Source organism: Pleurodeles waltl, chromosome 12 (genome assembly GCF_031143425.1).
Source record: "Pleurodeles waltl isolate 20211129_DDA chromosome 12, aPleWal1.hap1.20221129, whole genome shotgun sequence".
Lineage (NCBI taxonomy): Eukaryota > Metazoa > Chordata > Amphibia > Caudata > Salamandridae > Pleurodeles > Pleurodeles waltl.
The window spans coordinates 46,125,245-46,145,803 of record NC_090451.1 but is presented as its reverse complement, the minus strand read 5'-3'; the positions used below and the strand labels follow the sequence as shown (position 1 = coordinate 46,145,803).

General features: G+C 44.0%; 1 protein-coding gene across 2 annotated transcripts in view; it reads left to right on the top strand.

The window, feature by feature from the left end:
- Nucleotides 1-20,559, top strand: part of CPAMD8 (C3 and PZP like alpha-2-macroglobulin domain containing 8) — a 1,104,327-nt gene that overhangs the window by 814,279 nt on the left and 269,489 nt on the right. For both annotated transcript variants that reach the window (XM_069217904.1, XM_069217903.1), the window contains exon 36: nt 7,972-8,059. In XM_069217904.1, the coding sequence (XP_069074005.1) occupies nt 7,972-8,059 (88 nt within the window). The remainder of the gene's footprint in view (nt 1-7,971; nt 8,060-20,559) is intronic.

Genomic DNA, 20,559 nt, shown 5'->3' with positions numbered 1-20,559 from the left:
ACAATGGCGTCATCGTTGTGAGTACATTGGAAGCACCACATGCCTATAAATTGTTGGCATCCTAGATGTCGTCAGCGACGCCGAAGACACTTTTCTTGACACTGTCATTAATGTCATTGTCGACAATGTTGTCATCGCCATAGTTTTGCCAGACAGTTTCTTGAACGAATGCCAAACTATAGGAGGTGGTGTAGGAGGCTCAGAAGAAGGTTTATTACGACGCTCAGACAAAGCTGAATGCTCCTTTCTTTCTCTATGGGGGGAAGCAGACCTCCTGTGAGGAGAAGGGCTATGAACTCAATAAGACCACTGTTTTTCAAAGTTTTCTTAGGCTGATCCTCAGAACGATGAGCTTGAGGTGGTCTGTCCCTTTTTATATTTTCTTTGAGGATGTAGATGATTCCTCACTATCAGAACTAGAAACAGGGTTTGCTCTGGATTTTAGCTTCTGTAGCCAAATGAGCAGCCTGCCCTCTCCGACGTTTAGTGTTTTGTTAGAAAAGAACTAGTTACTTACCTTCGGTAACGCCTTTTCTGGTGCATACACTAGCTACCTGTGGATTCCTCACCTAAAGAATTTTCCCCACGCGCCAGCCCTCGACAGAAATATTCTTCTTTTAGCTCTGCACGTCATCGATGACGTCACAATTGCCCGACTCCCACGTGACGCCGTATGACGTCATCCAGGCAATAAGAGGTCCTCGTCGACGTGCATACGTCAGTTATCGCCATTTGTTTACGTGCCTTTGAGGCGAACAGGAGAACATGGACATTACAGATGTGATATGAACACATCAATCAAACTTATATACCAACTTTTATTCCAATAATATGAAACATAACTAATAGAAATAAACAACACAAAATATGTGCATAAACATATATACATATCCACACATGTATATATATATATATATATATATATATATATATATATATATATATATATATATATATACACATTGCATCAGTATATACATATGTACAATATACGGGCACTCACCCAAGGAATTCGTGGTAAGACCAGTCAGGCAATGGGGAGGCGGGTGGGACCGTGAGGAATCCACAGGTAGCTAGTGTATCCACCAGAAAAGGCGTTACCGAAGGTAAGTAACTTGTTCTTCTGATGGATACAACTACCTGTGGATTCCTCACCTAAAGAGTAGAGTCCCAAAGCAGTACTGCCCCCGGAGGTGGGTGCCTGAATGGTCAAACCAAGAAATCCTGTGACACTGAGTGTGCAAAATGGCCATCCCTCCTAACCTCAGAGTCCAAACAATAATGCTTGGCAAAAGTGTGGAGGGATGCCCAAGTTGCCGCTTTGCAGATGTCCACCACAGGAACACCTCTAGCCAAGGCCGATGAAGCAGCCTTAGCCCTGGTGGAATGGGCTCGGAGACCCACAGGAGGTTCTTTCTTTGCTAAAGAATAACATAACTTGATGCAAAGAATGACCCACCTGGACAGCGTTCTCTTGTGGACAGCTTTGCCTCTCCTCTTCCCCACGTAACCAACGAAGAGCTGATCGTCTTGTCTGAACTCCCTCGTCCTGTTGATGAAGAAGCTCAACGCTCTTCGCGGATCCAACTGGTGAAGCCTCTCTTCCTCCTTGGATGGATGAGGTGGAGGATAGAAGGAAGAGAGAGTAATCGACTGTCCCAAATGAAAGGGTGTAACAACCTTCGGAAGGAAAGCTGCCTTGGTCCTTAACACCACTTTGTCCCTGTATAAGGAAGTATATGGGGGTTCTACGCTAAGAGCCTGGAGCTCACTCACTCTTCTAGCCGATGTTATGGCTACCAGAAAAAGAGTCTTCAAAACCAAAAGTCTCAATGGACAAGAGCGCATTGGCTCAAATGGCGATCGCATAAGAAAGGCCAATACCAAGTTAAGATCCCACTGTGGCATAACAAACGGAGTGGGCGGAAACTTATTAGTGAGACCGTTAAGGAACCTTAATACAGAGGGCGATTTAAACAAGGAGGGTTGATCTGGAAGGCACAGAAAAGCCGACAGCGCTGATAAATAACCCTTAACCGTGGCAACTGCACAACCCTTCTGTGTCAAGGATAGAGCAAATAACAAAACGTCAGACAAATGGGCCCTGAAGGGATCAATTTGGTTCTCTCCACACACTCACAAATCTGGCCAATCTGCTTGTATAGATCGATTTGGTGGCGTGTCGCCTGGCCGATAAAATAACTTCCACCACCTCCGGAGGGAGAGAAAAGGAACTCAGATTGCCCCGTTCTATCTCCAGGCATGAAGGTGCAGGCTCTGGAGGTGGGGGTGTAGAACCTGTCCCTGCGACTGCGAGAGGAGGTCTGCCCTGTAAGAGAGACTGAGCGGAGGGCACAGAGAGAGTTGGAGAAGGTCTGAATACCACACCCTTCTTGGCCAAACCGGGGCTATTAAGATGACTTGGGCCCGATCTTGGCGAATCTTCCTCAAAACCCAAGGAATCAAGGGTATGGGAGGAAACACGTAAAGTAACTGACCCTTCCAGGACATCTGAAACGCGTCCCCTAAAGCTCCTTGCATCGGATACTGGAGGCTGCAAAACGACGGGCAGTGCATGTTCTCCCGAGTGGCAAACAGATCTATCCGTGGATATCCCCACCTCTGGAAGATGTAAAGGGCCAGATCTGGATGAAGACGCCACTCGTGATCTGTCGAGATGAGCCGACTGAGACTGTCCGCACGCACGTTCAGAACTCCTGCCAAATGATTTGCTACCAAGCAAATCCGATTGTCCTGAAGCCAGGACCAGAGCCAAAGAGCTTCTCTGCAGAGAAGATACGACTCCACTCCTCCCTGCTTGTTTATATACCACATCGTAGTAGTATTGTCCATCTGGACCTGAACCGAATGACCGCAAAGGGAAGGGAGGAAGGCCTTGAGAGCCAGACGTATCGCCCGTAGTTCCAACAGATTGATTTTGAAACCTCTGTTCCACTGGAGACCAACAACCTTTGATCCTCAGGTCCCCCAGATGAGCTCCCCATCTTAGAGTGGAAGCATCCGTTACAACTGTGGCCACCGAAGGAGGTAGAGAGAACGTCCTTCCTTGCGAAAGGTTGCCGACTGCAGCCTACCATTGAAGATCCGCTGCAGCGTCTCTGGAGATCCTTATTGAGTCCTCAAGATCTCCTTTGTGTTGTAAACACTTCCTGCGGGCGCACCACTGAAGAGCCCCGATGTTCCAATCGTGCATGGGTGAGCAGTAGAATGCAAGAAGTGAACAGACCAAGCAGATGAAGGACCTTGAGGACTGGAACGACCGCTCCATTCTGAAACATTGGAATCAACGCCTGAATGTCCTGAACCCGCTGCGGCGGAGGAAAGGCCCGACTCAATGTTGTACCTAGTACTGCCCCTATGAACAGGAGGCGTTGAGAGGGTTCTAGGTGAGACTTGGGCACGTTCACCGAAAAGCCCAGATCGAACAGCAACTGAGTTGTCGACTGCAAGTGATGCCGCAAGAGCTCCGGAGACTTGGCTTTGATCAACCAATCGTCCAGATAAGGAAATACTTCTATCCCCTTTTTTCTGAGCTCCGCTGCAACCACCGCCATCACCTTTGTGCCGAAGTAAGACCAAACGGAAGGACCTCAAACTGATAGTGTTGCGACCCCACCACAAACCGGAGATACTTCCTGTGCGGCTTGAGGATCGGAATATGGAAGTAAGCATCCTGCAAGTCGACAGACACCATTCAATCTCCTTCGTTCAACGCCAAAAGAACCTGTGACAGGGTCCCTGTCTGCGGGAACTCCTGGAAACGATCCTGGAGCAGAACGAGAGGAACACGAAGCCTGCACAACCAAACTCTCCGGAGTCGGGTGTTTGGACAAAAATGCCAGATCACCTGGGGCCTCTCGATAACGTCTCGCCACTGACCTGTTCACGGCAGTCGAAGTCACAGGCTTCTTCCACACCTCCCTAATAGGGTCCATAAGAGCCTCATTGAATGGAAGAAGCGGCTCCGCCACAGCTGATGCTGGATGCAACACCTCAGTAAGGATGTTGGTCTTAACATCCGCAGCTGGAAGAGGAAGGTCCAAAAAGTCTGCTGTCTTCTGCAACACAGCATGAAAAGAGGCAGCCTCCTCTGTATACTCCCCTGGAGAAGCCAAGTCCCACTCCGGAGAAGTGTCTAGACCACTTGCCGTGTCCAAACCTTGCAGGTCCCCTGACTGCTCCATAATCTCCCCTTCCTCCAAGTGCTGCTTCTCATATTCCTGCTCCTCTAGCAGCCTCAGAGCCAACCTTCTGGAGCAGAGCCTGGACTCGATCCCCGGCGTTGATAAGGCGTCAGCCGACGCCGAAGACCTTAAACGGCGTTGATCCTCGGAGTCATCCGACGCCGGATCCCTCGGCACCACAGGCATCTTTAAAGTTGATTGGATCTGTGGTGAACCCATGGCGCCGGGGCGGTGGACGTCGTCACCATCACCGGTATTTGGGGCGACGCCATAGGCATTGGTGCCGAACCAGTACTTCCCAAAGGAAGAAAGGGCATGAAGGGCGTCAGCCTGTAAAATGCCGGAACACCCTTGTCGAAGGCCAAAGAACCTGACGGCCCCGCATGCACACCTCCCGGCGCCATGGTGGCAAAGATATTAAACTTAGCATTAAGAAATGCTGCCGGATCCGTGCCCGGCGCCGGGAACGCAGAATAACTTTGAGGAGTTGGTCATGGTAACTGCAAGAGACATGGTACACAGGGGGTACTGTCCTGCGTGAAAAGGCAAGGGCTTACCTCCACCCAAGTTGGACAGCTGGCAGAGAGGACCAAAAAGACTACTCGGGAATACCACCCGTGATGCAGGATCCACACAGCTCAGGATGAGAGGAGATCCAGGCAGCCGGTCGTCGTGGCAGTTGGTCCCTGCGGATGCAGGGGAGTGACTCCTTCCCTCCAAGGGAGATTCCTTCTTCCTTCTCATGCAGACTGAAGACTTGCCGCCCTCAGAGGATGCACAGCCGGGGAAATGTTGCAGAAGCTGGAAGGAGCCAGAGTCTTCATCGTGGATGCAGATTGTATGTTCCTGGAAGTGGCTAGAAGTCAAAGCAGAGGTTGCAGAGGAGTCCTGCTGGAATCTTGCAAGCCGAATCTGAGGACCCACCCAAGAGAGAGACCCTAAATAGCCTTGAAAGGGGGATTAGTCACCTAGCCAGGTGACCACCAATCAGGCGGGGGCTGTGACGTCACCTGCCTGACCTGGCCACTCAGATGCTCCAAGACGCCTCTACCCATCTTGGATTCAAGATGGCAGAATCAGGTGGCCATGTGGAGGAGCTCCGGGCACCACCCCTAGGGTGGTGATGGGCAGAGGGAGTGGTCTGTTGTACAGTTTCGTGCCAGAGCAGGGACTGGAGGTCCCTGAACCAGTGCAGACTGGTTTATGCAAGGAGGGCACCAAATGTGCCCTTCAAAGCATACCTGTGGCTTGGGGCAGCTACCCCTCCCAAGCCATGTAACACCTATTTCCAAAGGGAGAGGGTTTTACCCCCTCTCCCAAAGAAAATCCTTTGTTCTGCCTTCCTGGGCTCGAGCTGATCAAGCAGCAGGAGGGCAGAAACCTGACTTAACGGTGGCAGCAGCTTGGGCTGCCTGAAAAACCGCAGGAGCCTGGTAGGAGCAATGCTGGGAGTCCTCTAAAGAGCCACAGAGTGCATGGAAACATACTTCCAATACTGTTTGATACCAAACATTTCTAGGTTCGGAGTTACCATTGTGCAGGTAGATACCTGTGTCCAGTACATGTGTAAAATGGCATCCCTGCACTCACAAAGTCTGTGATAATGGAGCTGGAGTTCGTGGGGGCACCTCTGCTCATGCAGGGGTGCCCACACACACAGGTACTTGCACCCTACCCTCTGGGCTAGGAAGGCCTACCATGGGGGTGGTTTACAGTGACCTAGTTCAGTGACCTGTAGTGAAAAGGGTGCAATGGCAGGCCTGCAGATAGACTTTGCACGGGCTCCCCATAGGTGGCATAATACATGCGGCAGCCCATGGGGATCCCTGGTACCCCAATGCCCTGGGTACCATGTACAAGGGACTTATATGGGGGCACCAGTGTGCCAAATGTGGGGTGTCTGTGGTTCAAGTAACCAAGTTTAAGGGGAGAGAGCATAATCACTGGGGTCCTGGTTAGCAGGATCCCAGTGAACACAGTCAAACACACTGACAACAGGCAGAATATGGGGTTAACCATTCCAAGAAAGAGGGTACTTTCCTACACAGTTGTCCTTGGTCTCAAAAAGCTCCAGGTTTGGCTCGCCCCAGCGATCAAAGATGTCTTCTATAATCTGATGATTGAGTTCGCATTCGTGGCAGCTGGCAGTTCTTCTTCTTAACATGTCTGCTACGACATTGGTTGCTCCAGGCACATGTTCTGCTTTTATTGTTATTTGGCTGTGCATGGCCCAGTAACATATCTGTAAGGCTTGCCGTGACAGAGCTGATGACCGTGTTCCTCCCTGGTTGTTTATGTAATGCATGCTGGAAGTATTGTCCGTGTGGATTAATAAAGATGATTTTGCTGTCTTTGGAAGGAAAGAAATCAGGGCCAGCTCTATGGCTTTGAGTTCCAGTAAATGTGTATGCATTTTCTTCTGGAGGTTGTTCCACCTCTCATTGTCAAATCCCGAAGATGAGCACCCTATCTTTCTAAGAACATGCCGTTTGTTATTACAAAGTATGATATCTGTGTGAGGAATATTAACCCCTTGACTATGTTTCCATTCTGAGCCCACCAGTGCATGGATGTTATCATGTTTGGGATAATCTGAATGGTATATTTGAATAATCCTTTGATTTACATTGATTGCTTATCTAGCTCCTCCTGCAATGGTCACATGTGAAGTCGGTAATGGGTAATTAATGGAATACAAGAAGATAATATTCAAAGAAGCCATTTGCACATCCAAACTGAAAAAAGTTTATTTTGCTTAGACACTTAGGGGGTTATTCTAACTTTGGAGGAGGTGTTAATCCGTCCCAAAAGTGACGGAAAAGTGACGGATTTACCACCAGCCGTATTACGAGTCCATTATATCCTATGGAACTCGTAATACGGCTGGTGGTATATCCGTCACTTTACCGTCACTTTTGGGACGGATTACCACTCCTCCAAAGTTAGAATAACCCCCTTAGCCTGTTGCTGAATCCTCAAATGCCTTGTCCTGATTCGCAGCAAGTACTGCTCCCAGAAAAGTTAGAGTTGTTGTTGGTGTGAGATAGGAGTTTTGTTTGTTGGCTGTGAGGCCCAGGTTTTTTAAAAGTGTGAGGCAGGTTGATGTATCTGTTGTCACCTGCCTAGACATAGCAGCCTTTATGCTCCCATCACACAATGTGCAGTAGACAATCTGAGGGACTGGACCCTCAGTGGTGAAGGTTCTAAAGGGTCCTGTTGCTTGACTGGCTGGACTTTGGGTCTTTTTAAATGATGTTATTGTGCTACTAAAGTAAGTGTCTTTTAACATTTACTTCTATGTAGGCTCTCTACGGTACTGTGGGACTCACTTCGACGACAGGGAATGATTCAAGAATTTAAATATATGAAAGATCCAATACTGGAGAAAGGTGTTTATTCCAAGTAAATTAATTACTTCTACCATTGGCAAGATTACTTCCAGTGGTATTACTAATACTGTATTACAGCTAGGTGGTAGTAATTCCACCACCGCTGATTTACACGATCCATAGTGAAATGGTCACCACATAAAGTATTTCTGCTGAGGGCCAACATTACATTTGTGAACTGGAGAGGAAAGTCTTCTAGCTGCCCTGCTCCCCCACGTCACAGGTTAAACAAGACAATACTTTTTCATGTTTGTTCTAAATGTTTATTATTCTTGGAAGAAAATATTTTGCAATTTTAAGTAAAGAACGTGTGTGCATGAATAACTAGATGAACAGAAAGTGTTTCTGTTAATATCTTGGCTGTCTTCTTATGTCAGGTGGCTTCATTCTGGGTCTTCGAACATGGCAGTCCTTGAAGTGCCTTTGCTGTCTGGCTTCCGAGCAGATATTGAAAGCCTCGAACAGGTAAAGTACTTCTAGGAAAGTCAAATCTCACTTTATATTCAAAATTTGTTTTCATCATTTGTTACTGAATGGAAATGTTTATTGAATTATACATCCAAGAAATACATTTTGTATGTTTATAAAGTAATTCCCTTAAGTTTACACAAAAATGTGCATGCAGTGCTGCACAGGCATGACTGCCACAAAAAATATAGGAATATCAAATGATTCATTACACAAACCACACTCCCGATCCCATGACTTTGTTGTCACCACCTCCCCAACAGGAGGACCACATTATTGTTGATTCCTGGACTTGATCATCTTTGAAAAGGATAATGGAAACATGCTTTGGAAAAGCTACTTGGCTGAGGAATCCCATATTTATTGATCAGAGACATTCAACTTTGCACTGAAACACTCAAGAATTTGCAAAAGCTGAGTGTGCCATGAGAACTACTAAATGAATTCCAAAAAACAGGGCTGTATTTTTGTCACCCTCCTATTTAATTTAAGCTATACACAGAAAATCTTCGTGCAATCCTAGAAAAGTTGAGAAATGTGCCAGTAAAGCTGAAAGGACAGCACTTAGCAGTTACCAAATATGCAGATACATTTATATATCAGGCACAGCAAGCTTTAATTGAATATAATCATTCAAACAATCCAGTTATCAATCTTAATAAAACTAATGTTTCCCATAGTAGATTTTAAACCCCTTTCAGCTAGAAATTGGATTAGTGTGAAAATTGAACAAGTGGCCACATTTTTATGAGTGCAGCAAGAGAAGCACACCGGCCCAAAAGCACAATTAATTGCTCTTAATCTCAAAATATTTTTTTTTATTTTTTTTTTTATAATACTTAATAATACAACTTATGCTCATGATCTATTATCCATCTGTTACTTTGTTTTTGACTATTTCCAAACGTAAATATGTGCCTTTATTGACATATTGTGTTCTCAACGTCTGGTGAAAGCTCTCTCCGGGATTCAAGCAGTTCATGGGCAATTGCCTAAAATTTGTTTGCAATCTGCAGAAAGCTTGCCTTGTGGTGCAGCTCAATGTGGAATTAGGTAAAATTCGTTTGGGCTTCTTCCTGGACTTGCTTGGAATTAACTACTGTTTCCATCTATGCGTGGCTCTTCAGGGTGCTGTAAAGTTTCTCATTTTGTACAAAGCACCGGGGCTTCAAAGAGATCTTCCCACTCCTTGTTTGAGACATCTCATGCTGATCATCAAGCAACTGGTGGCAGAGGTAGTTTAGAAACAGTCACCACCTACTGTTATCTTTACAAGGACTATCAAGGTGAAGTTTTTAGAATGTTCTTATTTAGATGATATGCCTACATTAAGCACGCTTAACAAGGACAATTATTAACAATATTCCTATACTGCTGCTATTCCCCAGTGTACTTAATAGTGCCTATTAAATAAAGTATTATAATAAAATGACTAACATTCCTGCTGCGTCTACTACCAGTGGCAAAGTTGTGACATGGGTGGGAGAATGTAACCTCGTTTCAATGTCTCTGTTGCGAGCTGTGTGGATCAGCTTTTGCTATGGTTCATTTTTTTATTTTGTTCTTTGTTTTGTGGTCAAACAAACAGAGTAGACTCTTGAAAAGCCATGCTACCACACCCTTATTATAGTTCACACATTCTAGAAGGAGACATTTTAGGAATTACTGCATCCCTGGCACACATTCTGTTAAAAATAAAGCTTAATTAACAGCCCTTATGTTCAGTCAGACATCAACACCAATTCAAGATCGGAAATCAACTAAACCTCCCCCCTGCCCAACTCCCACCCCACTTCATCTTTCAGCAAAACAATGTTCGAATCACTGGCATACAAGATCACTATCAGAACCATAACCCCAACCAATCAGCCTCCGGTGTTATGATTCAGAGTTCTTAACATATTTATTTTGAAGCTGTTGTCCATGAATATAGTTGTCAGGAAAGTTCAACATCTAAGGTGATTTATCATCTGTTTTGGGGAATAACAGTCTTCAATAATGGTTTCCAGTCAAGAACCAACCTCAGTCTAGGCGTACCTCAAATTGAATGGGTATTTGTGTCCATACATGCTTTGGCAAATTTAAGTCGGCTTTCCACCTGGAGCTTCTAGGGATCGATCACCAGTTCATGGCAATTTGTCGTTATGCATTGATTAGTGTTACATCTACAAATTGACTGTTTTATATGCAGGCTTTGGGCTGTGTCATAGGCCTCAGTAAACATACTATTCCCAATTCACGTCTACGTATCCAGTCTGTGACCTACTCAATGACATCAGCCTACCATGCTTAAGCATTTCACACGACAACAGCATGTGACCAAAGACACATGCCTTCAGGCCACACTGGGGGCAGCCAAGTATCACCTCTGGATACATCGCCTGCAGATGCGCTGGGGTCAGATATGTCCCAAGGGCATTATTGAACTGTAGTAACTGTAATAAAATATTGAACCTTCCCGCAGATAAAAAGGGTCTGTGTCAATGTGTCAACTGCTGGTTCCATCCAACACTTACCCCATGTGAGCATTATTGCTTTAGATAATGTTGAAAAAAACGTGAATTGTCCTAGTGGTATGTCATAGGCAACGGTTAGTTCCTAAACAGCCATGAGAATGCCCAAGTCATAAAATGCACTACACAAGGTTATTCCTGCCTGGCTCAAAAGGATTTATCCACGATATGAGCAAATGGGGAGAACCTCTGTAGCACCCACAGTAGAATCTCAGGTGTGTAGGGGGTCCATCTGCCCTGTTTCAAATAGTGATTCCAATTGTATTTTGCCGAATGCAGCAGTTTTAAAATGACCTGGTCCCTATCCTAAGTATTAAGAGCATATTCCAGGTAAAATTCAAGAAGGTGCTAGGTCAGTTGCCCATGGAATGTCTTGTGAACTTCAGAGGGATGCCAGCACTACCCAGAGTAAGGTCCATGGACAACTGTGTCAGAAACTAGTTTGAACTCGTCTAACAAGATCAGCACCTCCAAAACCTCCCTCTGCCCAGGAGACAACTGTCTCAGTTCCACCTCCTTGCACAAAATGTTAAATCATAGCCCTGCTCCATAAAGTACATAGACATATATATTTCAAGATAATATGTAGCAAAGGTTTCATTAATATCCGTCAGGGACTGCACGACCACCCCATCACTCCAGTGAATAGCTGAAATAACTGTGTACGGTGTTGGGCCTGAATCAATTGCAGAAGTAGGGATCCAGCCTTCTCATCTCCCATATGCCTCTGGGCCAGGTATTCTTAGTAATCAAATAAGCCTAGCCTCTTATACAAGTCCTAGTTGAAACATTGGTGCTGGACCAACTTCGTCGGAGCTTGGGTTTGGCAAGTGTCCCATGCTTTATTACCATTTCATTCTCAAGTTTCATCTGCTGAAAATGCAATGCCTTTCACAGCCCCATCATTTTGTTTCTTTTAATATGCTTCATCATTGAATTCTACTCCTCTGCTCAAATAAGTCAGTATTGATGGAACAATCAGTATTGATGGCTCCTGTTTGTTTTCTCCTACCTTAATGACAGAACTAGCGTAATTTATATGCTTCCTTCACCTCTACAACTTACACCAGAAAAAATGGGCATACCCTCGGGATATATCATCTCTCCCCTCACGTTAAAAATGTGCATTAAACCAATATAGAAGCTAATCAATTGTTTTGATCTTAACCTGCTACAATTAAGTGAACACCATACTAATAATACTTACATTTGAAAAACCCTCAAGACTTAGAAAATTGAAAACTCAACAGCTTTCTTAAAACCAATGGGTGATATGCAACCATCATAAAATCATTATCTCAAAAACAGATATTACCTAATGGAGGATATTGAAAAGGTTATGACCTGTTACCTTTCTGACTTGATGCCCTGGGACTGCTGCCATAAAGATCCAAAGCAGTACTAAATCTAGGAATCACAAGGGACTCTGCACTTTTCATGAGTGGCCAAGTGGATCAACTAACCAAGCTCTTTCTATACCATGAGGACACTTTTCAGCCTTTTCCCCATCTTGGATTTTCACAAATGGATCAAGCGAGATTATCTCTCATTCTCTAAAAACGTGATCATGGAAACAGTTTGTATCAGGAGATCCTGCTTTCAACCATGAGGTGCCACCAGAGAATTCAGAATTCTGCTGCAAGACTGCTTCTACACATTAAGATTCAAACACACAACTCATCTGGTTTCTGAAGCCCACAACTGCTTACTCTTTGCAGAAAGATCCTCCTAAATTACTACGTGTCACTCACAAGCCTAGAAATGGTGATGTTCCTGGATTCCTCAAGATGAAAACCATGTAGTACATTCCACCTTACAAAAAAAAAAAAAAAAAAGAAACAGTGGGTAGCACTGCGCTAAATTATGAAACTTCCTCTCAGGAAAAATAAAGGCCACTAACAATCCTCTGGAACTCTGAGCAATACTTAAGAACTGGTTATTCATATCCCGATCTCTGTGAACTCCTTCAGGTGCTATTTACACAAAACAGGGTTCAAAACCAGAATGACAGCAGTTCTGTATGGAGACTACTAAAGCCCTAGCATACTTCAGGTGCTATTTACACAAAACAGGGTTCAAAACAAGAATTACAGCAGTTCTGTTTGGCGACTACTAAAGCCCTGTCATACTTGTTAAAGACCTAATGGCAGAAATCAATCTTACTGGTGGACAACTTTTTTCAGATTCCTTTGTTACCAAATGACTATAATAAAACTGAAACCTCTTCCCCAAATACTGTAGTTGTTAATCGTGTTGCTTCTGCTCCTTGCTCGCGTAAGACTGCATGCAATCAAGCTTCCTCCCAGTAAACACCTGAAACCACTGCATGAGGTAGAAGTGGCTTAGCCACATGACAGATCATTTTTCATCAACTTCCTCCATCAGAATGCCCTACTCTCCTTATGGACTCCTAATGAAAAGTGCATGATTTTTGGCTTTTTGCTTCAAGTTTCTGTGATCTACACACATATCAACCCATAGCCAATAAACTACCCCCCTTTAAAAAAAACTGGAAGATAGAAGATGCCAGTCTACTAATACTCTAATCTCCTCTATCCTATATTACCCCACCAAATATATTGCATTAATTCACATAGCTTAGTAATCATGTCTAACGTCTATTAATTCCACTTCAAAGAAACTTCTCTAGATGCAAATCTGTCAAATTAGGAATAATTACAGCTGTGCTATTGTACATGGAAAAACAGGGAGGTGCACTGGAGAGGCTGGAACCATAGGGAGGAGACTGAGCTTTGGACCTCAAACGATAACTGGTCAGCCATACCTAATGCCTTTCCAAAAAGCACCACAGAGAAAATGAAGCCCTACTGAGCTGCTTCCCGTGTCACTGGGTACTTGTAAAAGTGTACATTGATTCCTGCAGTGAAGAGATACCATGCATGAGCTGGAAGCCTACACTTTACAATTGTCTCCAGCTCATCTTACTGTTCACCATTTGATAGTGGTTCTATGAGGGGTGGCCATGTGATGAGTCCCAAAACTGTGTGTCGCAAGGAGGCTCCTTCAGAATGATCAGAGCAAGCCCAGAATCAATGGCAATTTTGCCAATGGGGACTCCAGGAGATAGTTCTGCCCTGTATGCCTTACCCACTTGTGTGCTGTTGGACCATGAAAGGAATACTTCCTGAAGCCTAGTGAAACAGTCATCTCCTTTGGGTTCCTCCCTTTTCCGTTTGGCCTTAGCCTTGGCAGGAATCTAGGTATTAAGGGTTTGGAGATCCTACAGGGTGGATCCCGGTATTCCCTTCAGTCCTAAGGTGGGGTTCTGGAAGGGCTGCAGCCAAGACATGTCTTAAGAGGACCTAGGGTACTGCTCCACCATCTCAGAGAAACTGTCATCCCAAGGGATGAGGTCTTCCACTTCCTTCTGATAATAGTTATGTTGTCTCTAATCAATAGTGACGGGCCTAAATATGTCCAGTAATGGTATTAGCTCACCCACAGGAGCTAAGGAGGATCTAAATGCCTAGTGGCAGCAGGGGCACCCGAGACCAGCAGCCTCCTGGTATACAATGATGTAGGGGAAACCCTGGTTTCAGCACACTAAGCACCCAGTAGCAGCACTCAAGCAGCCTGTGCAGTGTCTGTTTATATGTAAGTCTTGAGGAGAAAATGCAGACCCCACTTGGGGTGTTCAGCTACAGGCTGAGTTGGTATGTAAAGAAGCCAGACCTACAAGCACTCAGATTAGTATTATTCAACATGGGTCTACTCTAAACGGTTAAAAACATCAGTATTTTGTAATTGCTGTAGTCACGTTCATTTGTTGGAGAGAAAAAAAACAGCACATCCGATTACAGCTCTTCATTGTACAAAATAAGCAGGAGTGCAAAAACACCCCCTAGCAGTCAACAGAATCCACATTAGCCAAATGTGGCTGCAGTGACGGCAAGCGTGTCAGCGAGCTCAAGCTGGCAAAAGATGCACTTGCATAGTATCAAAATCACCTAACAGACAAACACAGTGACAGTTTAGATCTTCTCTTGGTAATCCGTAAAAGTCAAATAAAAAAACCAAGATCCATGTACCTGAGGGAGCAGCGAAAAAAGAGGAGCACAGGTTAGTCTGCAAGCAATATGTACATAGTTATGGGCTGCCATTGCTTTTTGCAAAGTGCAGTTTATTTCCTGTGCCACATGGAAAATAGATCACTTTATTGTTTTATTAAAATGAGAGCTGCTATTGAATCAAGTAAAGAGTTAGCATAATCTTTGCCTCCAGTCCTGACATAAAATGAATCTCTAACCTTGGGTCCAAGAGTAGTGTGCTACTTACAACAAACCACGTCAGTGCCTAGTTAGAGGAATTAAGTGCTATTTAAGTCCAAATAAAATACAACAAAATAAAGTGCTTCAGGTCAATTCACCTTGCTGATTTCCTACCTAACTTCAACAGACAATTCTTGATCTCCATATCACGCCAATATCATCTTACACTTCACTAAGCACTGCCAAAGGGGACACAACAGTACCAACCTGTTTAGCTTGTGTTGCTAAATATATATTGCCAGCACTCCTTAGAGAGCCATAGGGGTTTGAAGTTTTTGGCTCCAGTCTAACACCTGGCATTTTTTAAAAGGTGATGAATATGCAGGTAGAGGCAACCAAAATAAATAAAAAGCCCTTCTGGAAAATCATGAATATCGAGAGCCTCCGAAAAGGCCCCTGCTTAAGAGATATCCTGTATACAGAAATGGCTGAGAGATGCACTTGAACCAAATAAGACTTGAGGCCCAACTTAGCAAAATGCAACAAACATACGTTACCGCCTCATCCTCACATGCCATTCGAGTGTGACAATGCAAAATGGATCACACAGACTCTACATTTTTTAGAGGTATGTCCTGGTAGAAGGATGCTGCACTTCTTTTAAAATTACTGTAATAGAAGAGGGATATGGCCTCTAAAACAGCGAGGCTAGGCCAAACAAACTACACAAAAGAAACAAGAGCCAACACTGTAGTTTACTTGGAAACAATTATTATTCAAAATGAGAAGGCAAAACCAATTACCGATCCCTAGCATCAGTTCACAACATTTATCCAGAAAATCAATTTTAATTGAAAAACATTTATTGCACACAGAAAAACAAATACAGAAGCGAGCAATTACCTCATATAAAACATTGGCACTGCACAAACATTACTTACATCAAAAACATTTGACAATAATACAAATTCAAGAACAAACAATAACACATCACATTGAAAAATCAAATTCAAATTTAGGTTCTGCACCAATTTGAAAAAGAGGGACCTTGGAGCCTAACTCATTCGAAACAATTTAAGGCCCCTCCTTAAAGAGCAGAATAGTGCAAGGGTGCTAATTATAAGTCTTTGTGGTAGCTCAAACAGGAACGATGTGCATTACAAGACAATACTTTGGATTCTCCCTGAAGGCCTAATCTTCTTTAATAGCACTCACTGCTGCTCCCTATTGTCGACGTGTTTCGAACCCACTGGATTCAAGGGTTCTCTTCAGGACACAGAACACCACAACTCAACTGATCAGTAGGAACTGCCATCTTGTGAATGGCTTACCACCTAAGCAGGGGGTCTCCTGATTCGAGTAGAGGAAGAAACACTCCTTGACTTGCTGCACTAAAGTATAAATCACTTTAATTTCTTGTCCATCTGCTTTCTCACGGTGCATTCAGACCGATATTAATCCAGCAAAAAGCTTCTTTTAAAATTGTCATTCAGTCTTGTGGCAGATGGAGGTAGTCTGATGCAAGTTGTGACAAGTGAAAGATCTGTGCACCACCTCAGCCTCGTTCATTTGGAAACAATTAGAATCAATGTGGATCCCAAAATTCTGAACTGCCTCAGTGTTACAGCTCAATGGGGTCAAAGGAAGAGAATATAAATAACGAAACCCTGAACCAGCCCATTGGTAACAAACTCTCCACATACAACAATTGTGGTTACTTTGGAATCATACAGATTTTTGTAGCAAACAAAATGATAAAGGTTTAAGCCCGGAGTCAAAGAGAAGGTTAATACCTGTGTGAAAGCAACTCCTATTAATACTTCAATCAAAAGTGCCGGTATAAACGTTCTGCCACTTACTGAAAGTGTTTGGTAGCTGCTTGATCTACAGATACACTTTGTGGGACAATGCCAAATTTGTTGGGCTTCCTTGGACAAGATGATCAACTTTGCTCAAACTTCTTGGCACATATACATCATGATGGTTGTGTAAGTGCCATGCCTATAATTGAACTCCAGGATGTCTATTTGATATAAAAATGTAGGCAAGGGAAAGAAAGCCTGAACTGAAAGACTGATAGGTTTCCCAACCTTTGAAAGAAGTAACAATGATCATGGTCGCTTGGTGTGGCACTGGCTCCAACAGTAACCATGGTAAAGGGTCTGAAAGTTAATCTGCCTGGGGAGAGACGGCAGATGATGGGTAGAAACTGTTTTACCTCTTGTCTCAGTGTTCCAAAATCAGAGGTCACTAAAGTTGAACACACCATTCTTGTGGTACACCAGATGAGAAAGACACAGGCGAACATCAAATTCAGCAGAGAGGCAACCTTCATGAAAGGAGGACAAGATCCAATCTTATCACAAAGATCCTCTTCTGAAACAAAAGGCATTTCTTTATCCTGGTGTGTGCCAGCAACTGCCTCTTTCTTGTCCACAAGAAGACATCTGGTGTGCCCTTTTTTATCCTCATTTGCAAACCTGCACTTCTTCCATAGCATCTTCTGCCAAATGCTTTGCTCTATCTTTTTGGAGAACCACAAGATGAACAAATTCATGACTGGGTCAGCAATTAACATTTAAAATTTTGAAGGCTGTGACCCAAAGCCACCACATTCAGTCCCCTCAAGACTGGCATGATTTCTTGCTAACTCTGAAGGTTTTGCAGCCTGTCTCCCACTGGGTGCTATTGAGAAGGGGCCCCAGAACCTGTTGCTGTTTAGACTGTTCTGGTTCCTTGGGTGGGCTCGAGCGGGTGGGGGAAACTCTTGATGACAACTATACCTGTTTCATCTCTTGTGAAACTTTGTATTGGGGTCCTACAGTAGACAGATGTGATTGGTCATTAGCCACTAGTGTCCCTAGGTAAAAGTGTTGATGCAGTGCACTCCAATTTAGATGACTAAAAGTTGTTCTTTAGGCACTTGACTGTCTCAGATTAACGAAAGTAAGCAGGCATTGCATAAACCAGGAAGTGAAGACGCTTTGAGACTCAGGCACAATAGACTAAACACAGTACCTTCAATGTCCAATTAGTACTTTGCTTTATAAATAGTAAAGGAATTGTATTAAAGTTAAGTGAAAAGTACACTTAAAAGTGTGATACACAAAGAAATTCAGAAGGTCGTAGCACATTTAGGGAGCAGCTTAAATCCCACAAACTCTTCACAGCTTGATTTCTAGTTAACATGAAGCTCTATGGCCAATGTTATTGTATAGGGAAGCCAGTAAAGTTCAGAAGTGTATGATTCTCCCCAAAGTTAAAAGTTCCTTGAAATTTGAGGTAGACATGATTTGCTGTTGCTGGCCATACTTCTGGCGCGCTCTTCCCAATCTATACACTGAGATTATTTTAGGCTTGCTTGGGTGTGTTGAGTTTTTGCTTACATTTGGAGAGCTTTAGCAAGACTAGATAGTCCCAGTCAAGAAATAGGGAAAAACTGAGGTTTGCTCAAGCAGAAGCAATCTACACTAGGAACAATGAGAATGGTCTGTTGACCTTCCCCACACACCATGTGAACAGGTTTTGTAGGAGAAGGACAAAGAATGTGTACATGAATACTGGGATTCCTTACATCAACAGCACCAGGCCAGCACAATAAAGACCATCATTTTGGGTTGCCTTAATATGTGGTGCCCTGTGGACCCCAATAATCACCAATCCATTTACAACCCACATAGTTCCAAATATACAATAGGTATTCTTCTTGCACGTCCCAGGCATGAAGAAGGAAAAGGCTCCCTCTCATGGGGAAATGAAGGACCGTTTGCAGGGTAGAACCGCTATGCAGTCTCTTCCAAGGCATACAGGTTGCCCTAACTAGAAACAAGCTAACATCACAGTGACTGACTGGGTACCCTGGGTTGACAGGGTGATTGCTACTCCCATTTAGAATGAGGGTATGCTTTGGGTGTCTTCCTTACATGAGAACTCAGCTCTGATGTTGACAAAAACGGTAAACATAGGCAGCACCTCCAGACTGCTAGCATGATGGTTCAGCTCACAGGGGAAAAAACACACAAGGCTGCTCAAAAATGTTGTTTCTGAACATCCCTTGGTGGACTGGTGGTCCACCCAGAATCTCTACAACCTTGCATTTGTTAAATAATGTGCTATTCACACTAGGTTTGAAATGGAACACTATAACATAACCTAATATAGCCTTAGAACCCGCCGTAGCGGGCTCTACCGGCTATTAAAGGCCCGCTCCCCGCGTTAAATGCCCGAGCCGAAGGCGAGGGCATTTAACAAGGGAGAGGGACTTTAATAGCCGGTAGAGCCCGCTACGGCGGGTTCTAAGGCTATTAGAACATTCTGCCACTCAGGGCAGAATGTTCTATTAAAAAAATAAAAAAATTCACAGAGCCCTAGGGGATTAAAATCCCCTCGGGCTCCGTGAGGCTTTGTTCACAGCTGTTGCTGTGAACAAAGCGAACATTGGAATGTTGGCGCTGCTGGCTTTTACCGGCCAGTAAAAGCCCGCGGCACTCCATTGTCTTCAATGGAGCCCCCAGCATTCCAATGTTGTAATTGATCATTGAAAGCTATACATAATACTGAAGCACTTCACTTGGAATCAACAAAGGTTGGCCTTATTTACCCCTGTGAGGGCAAACTGCTTCAAGGTTGTTACTGCAGAAGCACTGCCTCCGCCACCCCAGATGCAGCAGCTCACCCCACAAGAGACTACTTACGTGGCAACCAGTTTTTCTTCAAAGCAGCTCCAAGTTTCATGGAGGGAGTTTGCTTGTGGGAAAGATGGCATGGTGGGTGTGTCCCCATAAGTGTACTTTTTATTTTACAATGCTATGTAATCTTTGACATTCAGAGACATGAAAACACCAGAAACACTAACAATCACACGTCCGCCTAAATAGGGAGCCCCTTTGATATTATTTCATTCAGCAACTGGTCTACAAAGTGTATTTTTCTAACACTGGAGTTCGTGGAATCTCTGGGAAGAGCAGTACAGCTGTTAATTGTTAGTGGCGATCTTCTTTCCTCCACCTCAGCTCCTACCTCTCAGATTCAAGATGTTAAGCAGAAAACATCCAGTTATCTCTATAGTGGACATAAGTGAGGTACATTGAACAATAACAATAAAGATTAAGACGCCCCCGGCATATGAAGATTGGGTCTGCCCACTCACCTTTCCTTAGATTCCAGGACAAAGGAGAACTCTGGACCTCTCAATGAAGTGTAAAATCTTTTAAACAGTAGCTGCGCTGCTGAGACACCCAGACAAGGACATTCATCACTGCCTTGTGAAGTCAAGGGGACACCAGAGTCATCTGTAGGTAGGGAAATCACTAAGTTCATTATCCTACATTTATCCTGTGCTGGTGAGAATTTGATTTTTTTGGGGGGTACGTCCTGGTCTCAGGAAGAGTAGGAAGGCCAAGAACTGATGAAGCAAATAATGGATCTGAATTTAGGGATACTGTATCAGTATTCCTAAAGCCACAAGTGCCTTGTAATAAGTGATTTATTGCTGGATATACAATAGAGACTGTTGCTGCTGGATCCAGCGTGTTACCAAATAACATGTTTTTACTTGATTTAACAGTGTGAGCTCACATAGTCTTTATATCCTCAGTCTTCTTTATTTTGGCATTGCAACACACAATATTCTGACTATTTTATTGGTTTACATTCCATTCCTCAAAGCTGATCTTTTTATTACCCTGCTGGATAAACAGAGGAATGCAGCTAATGAAGCCGGAAAGCTAATTTAAAGATTGCCATTCAGAAAATT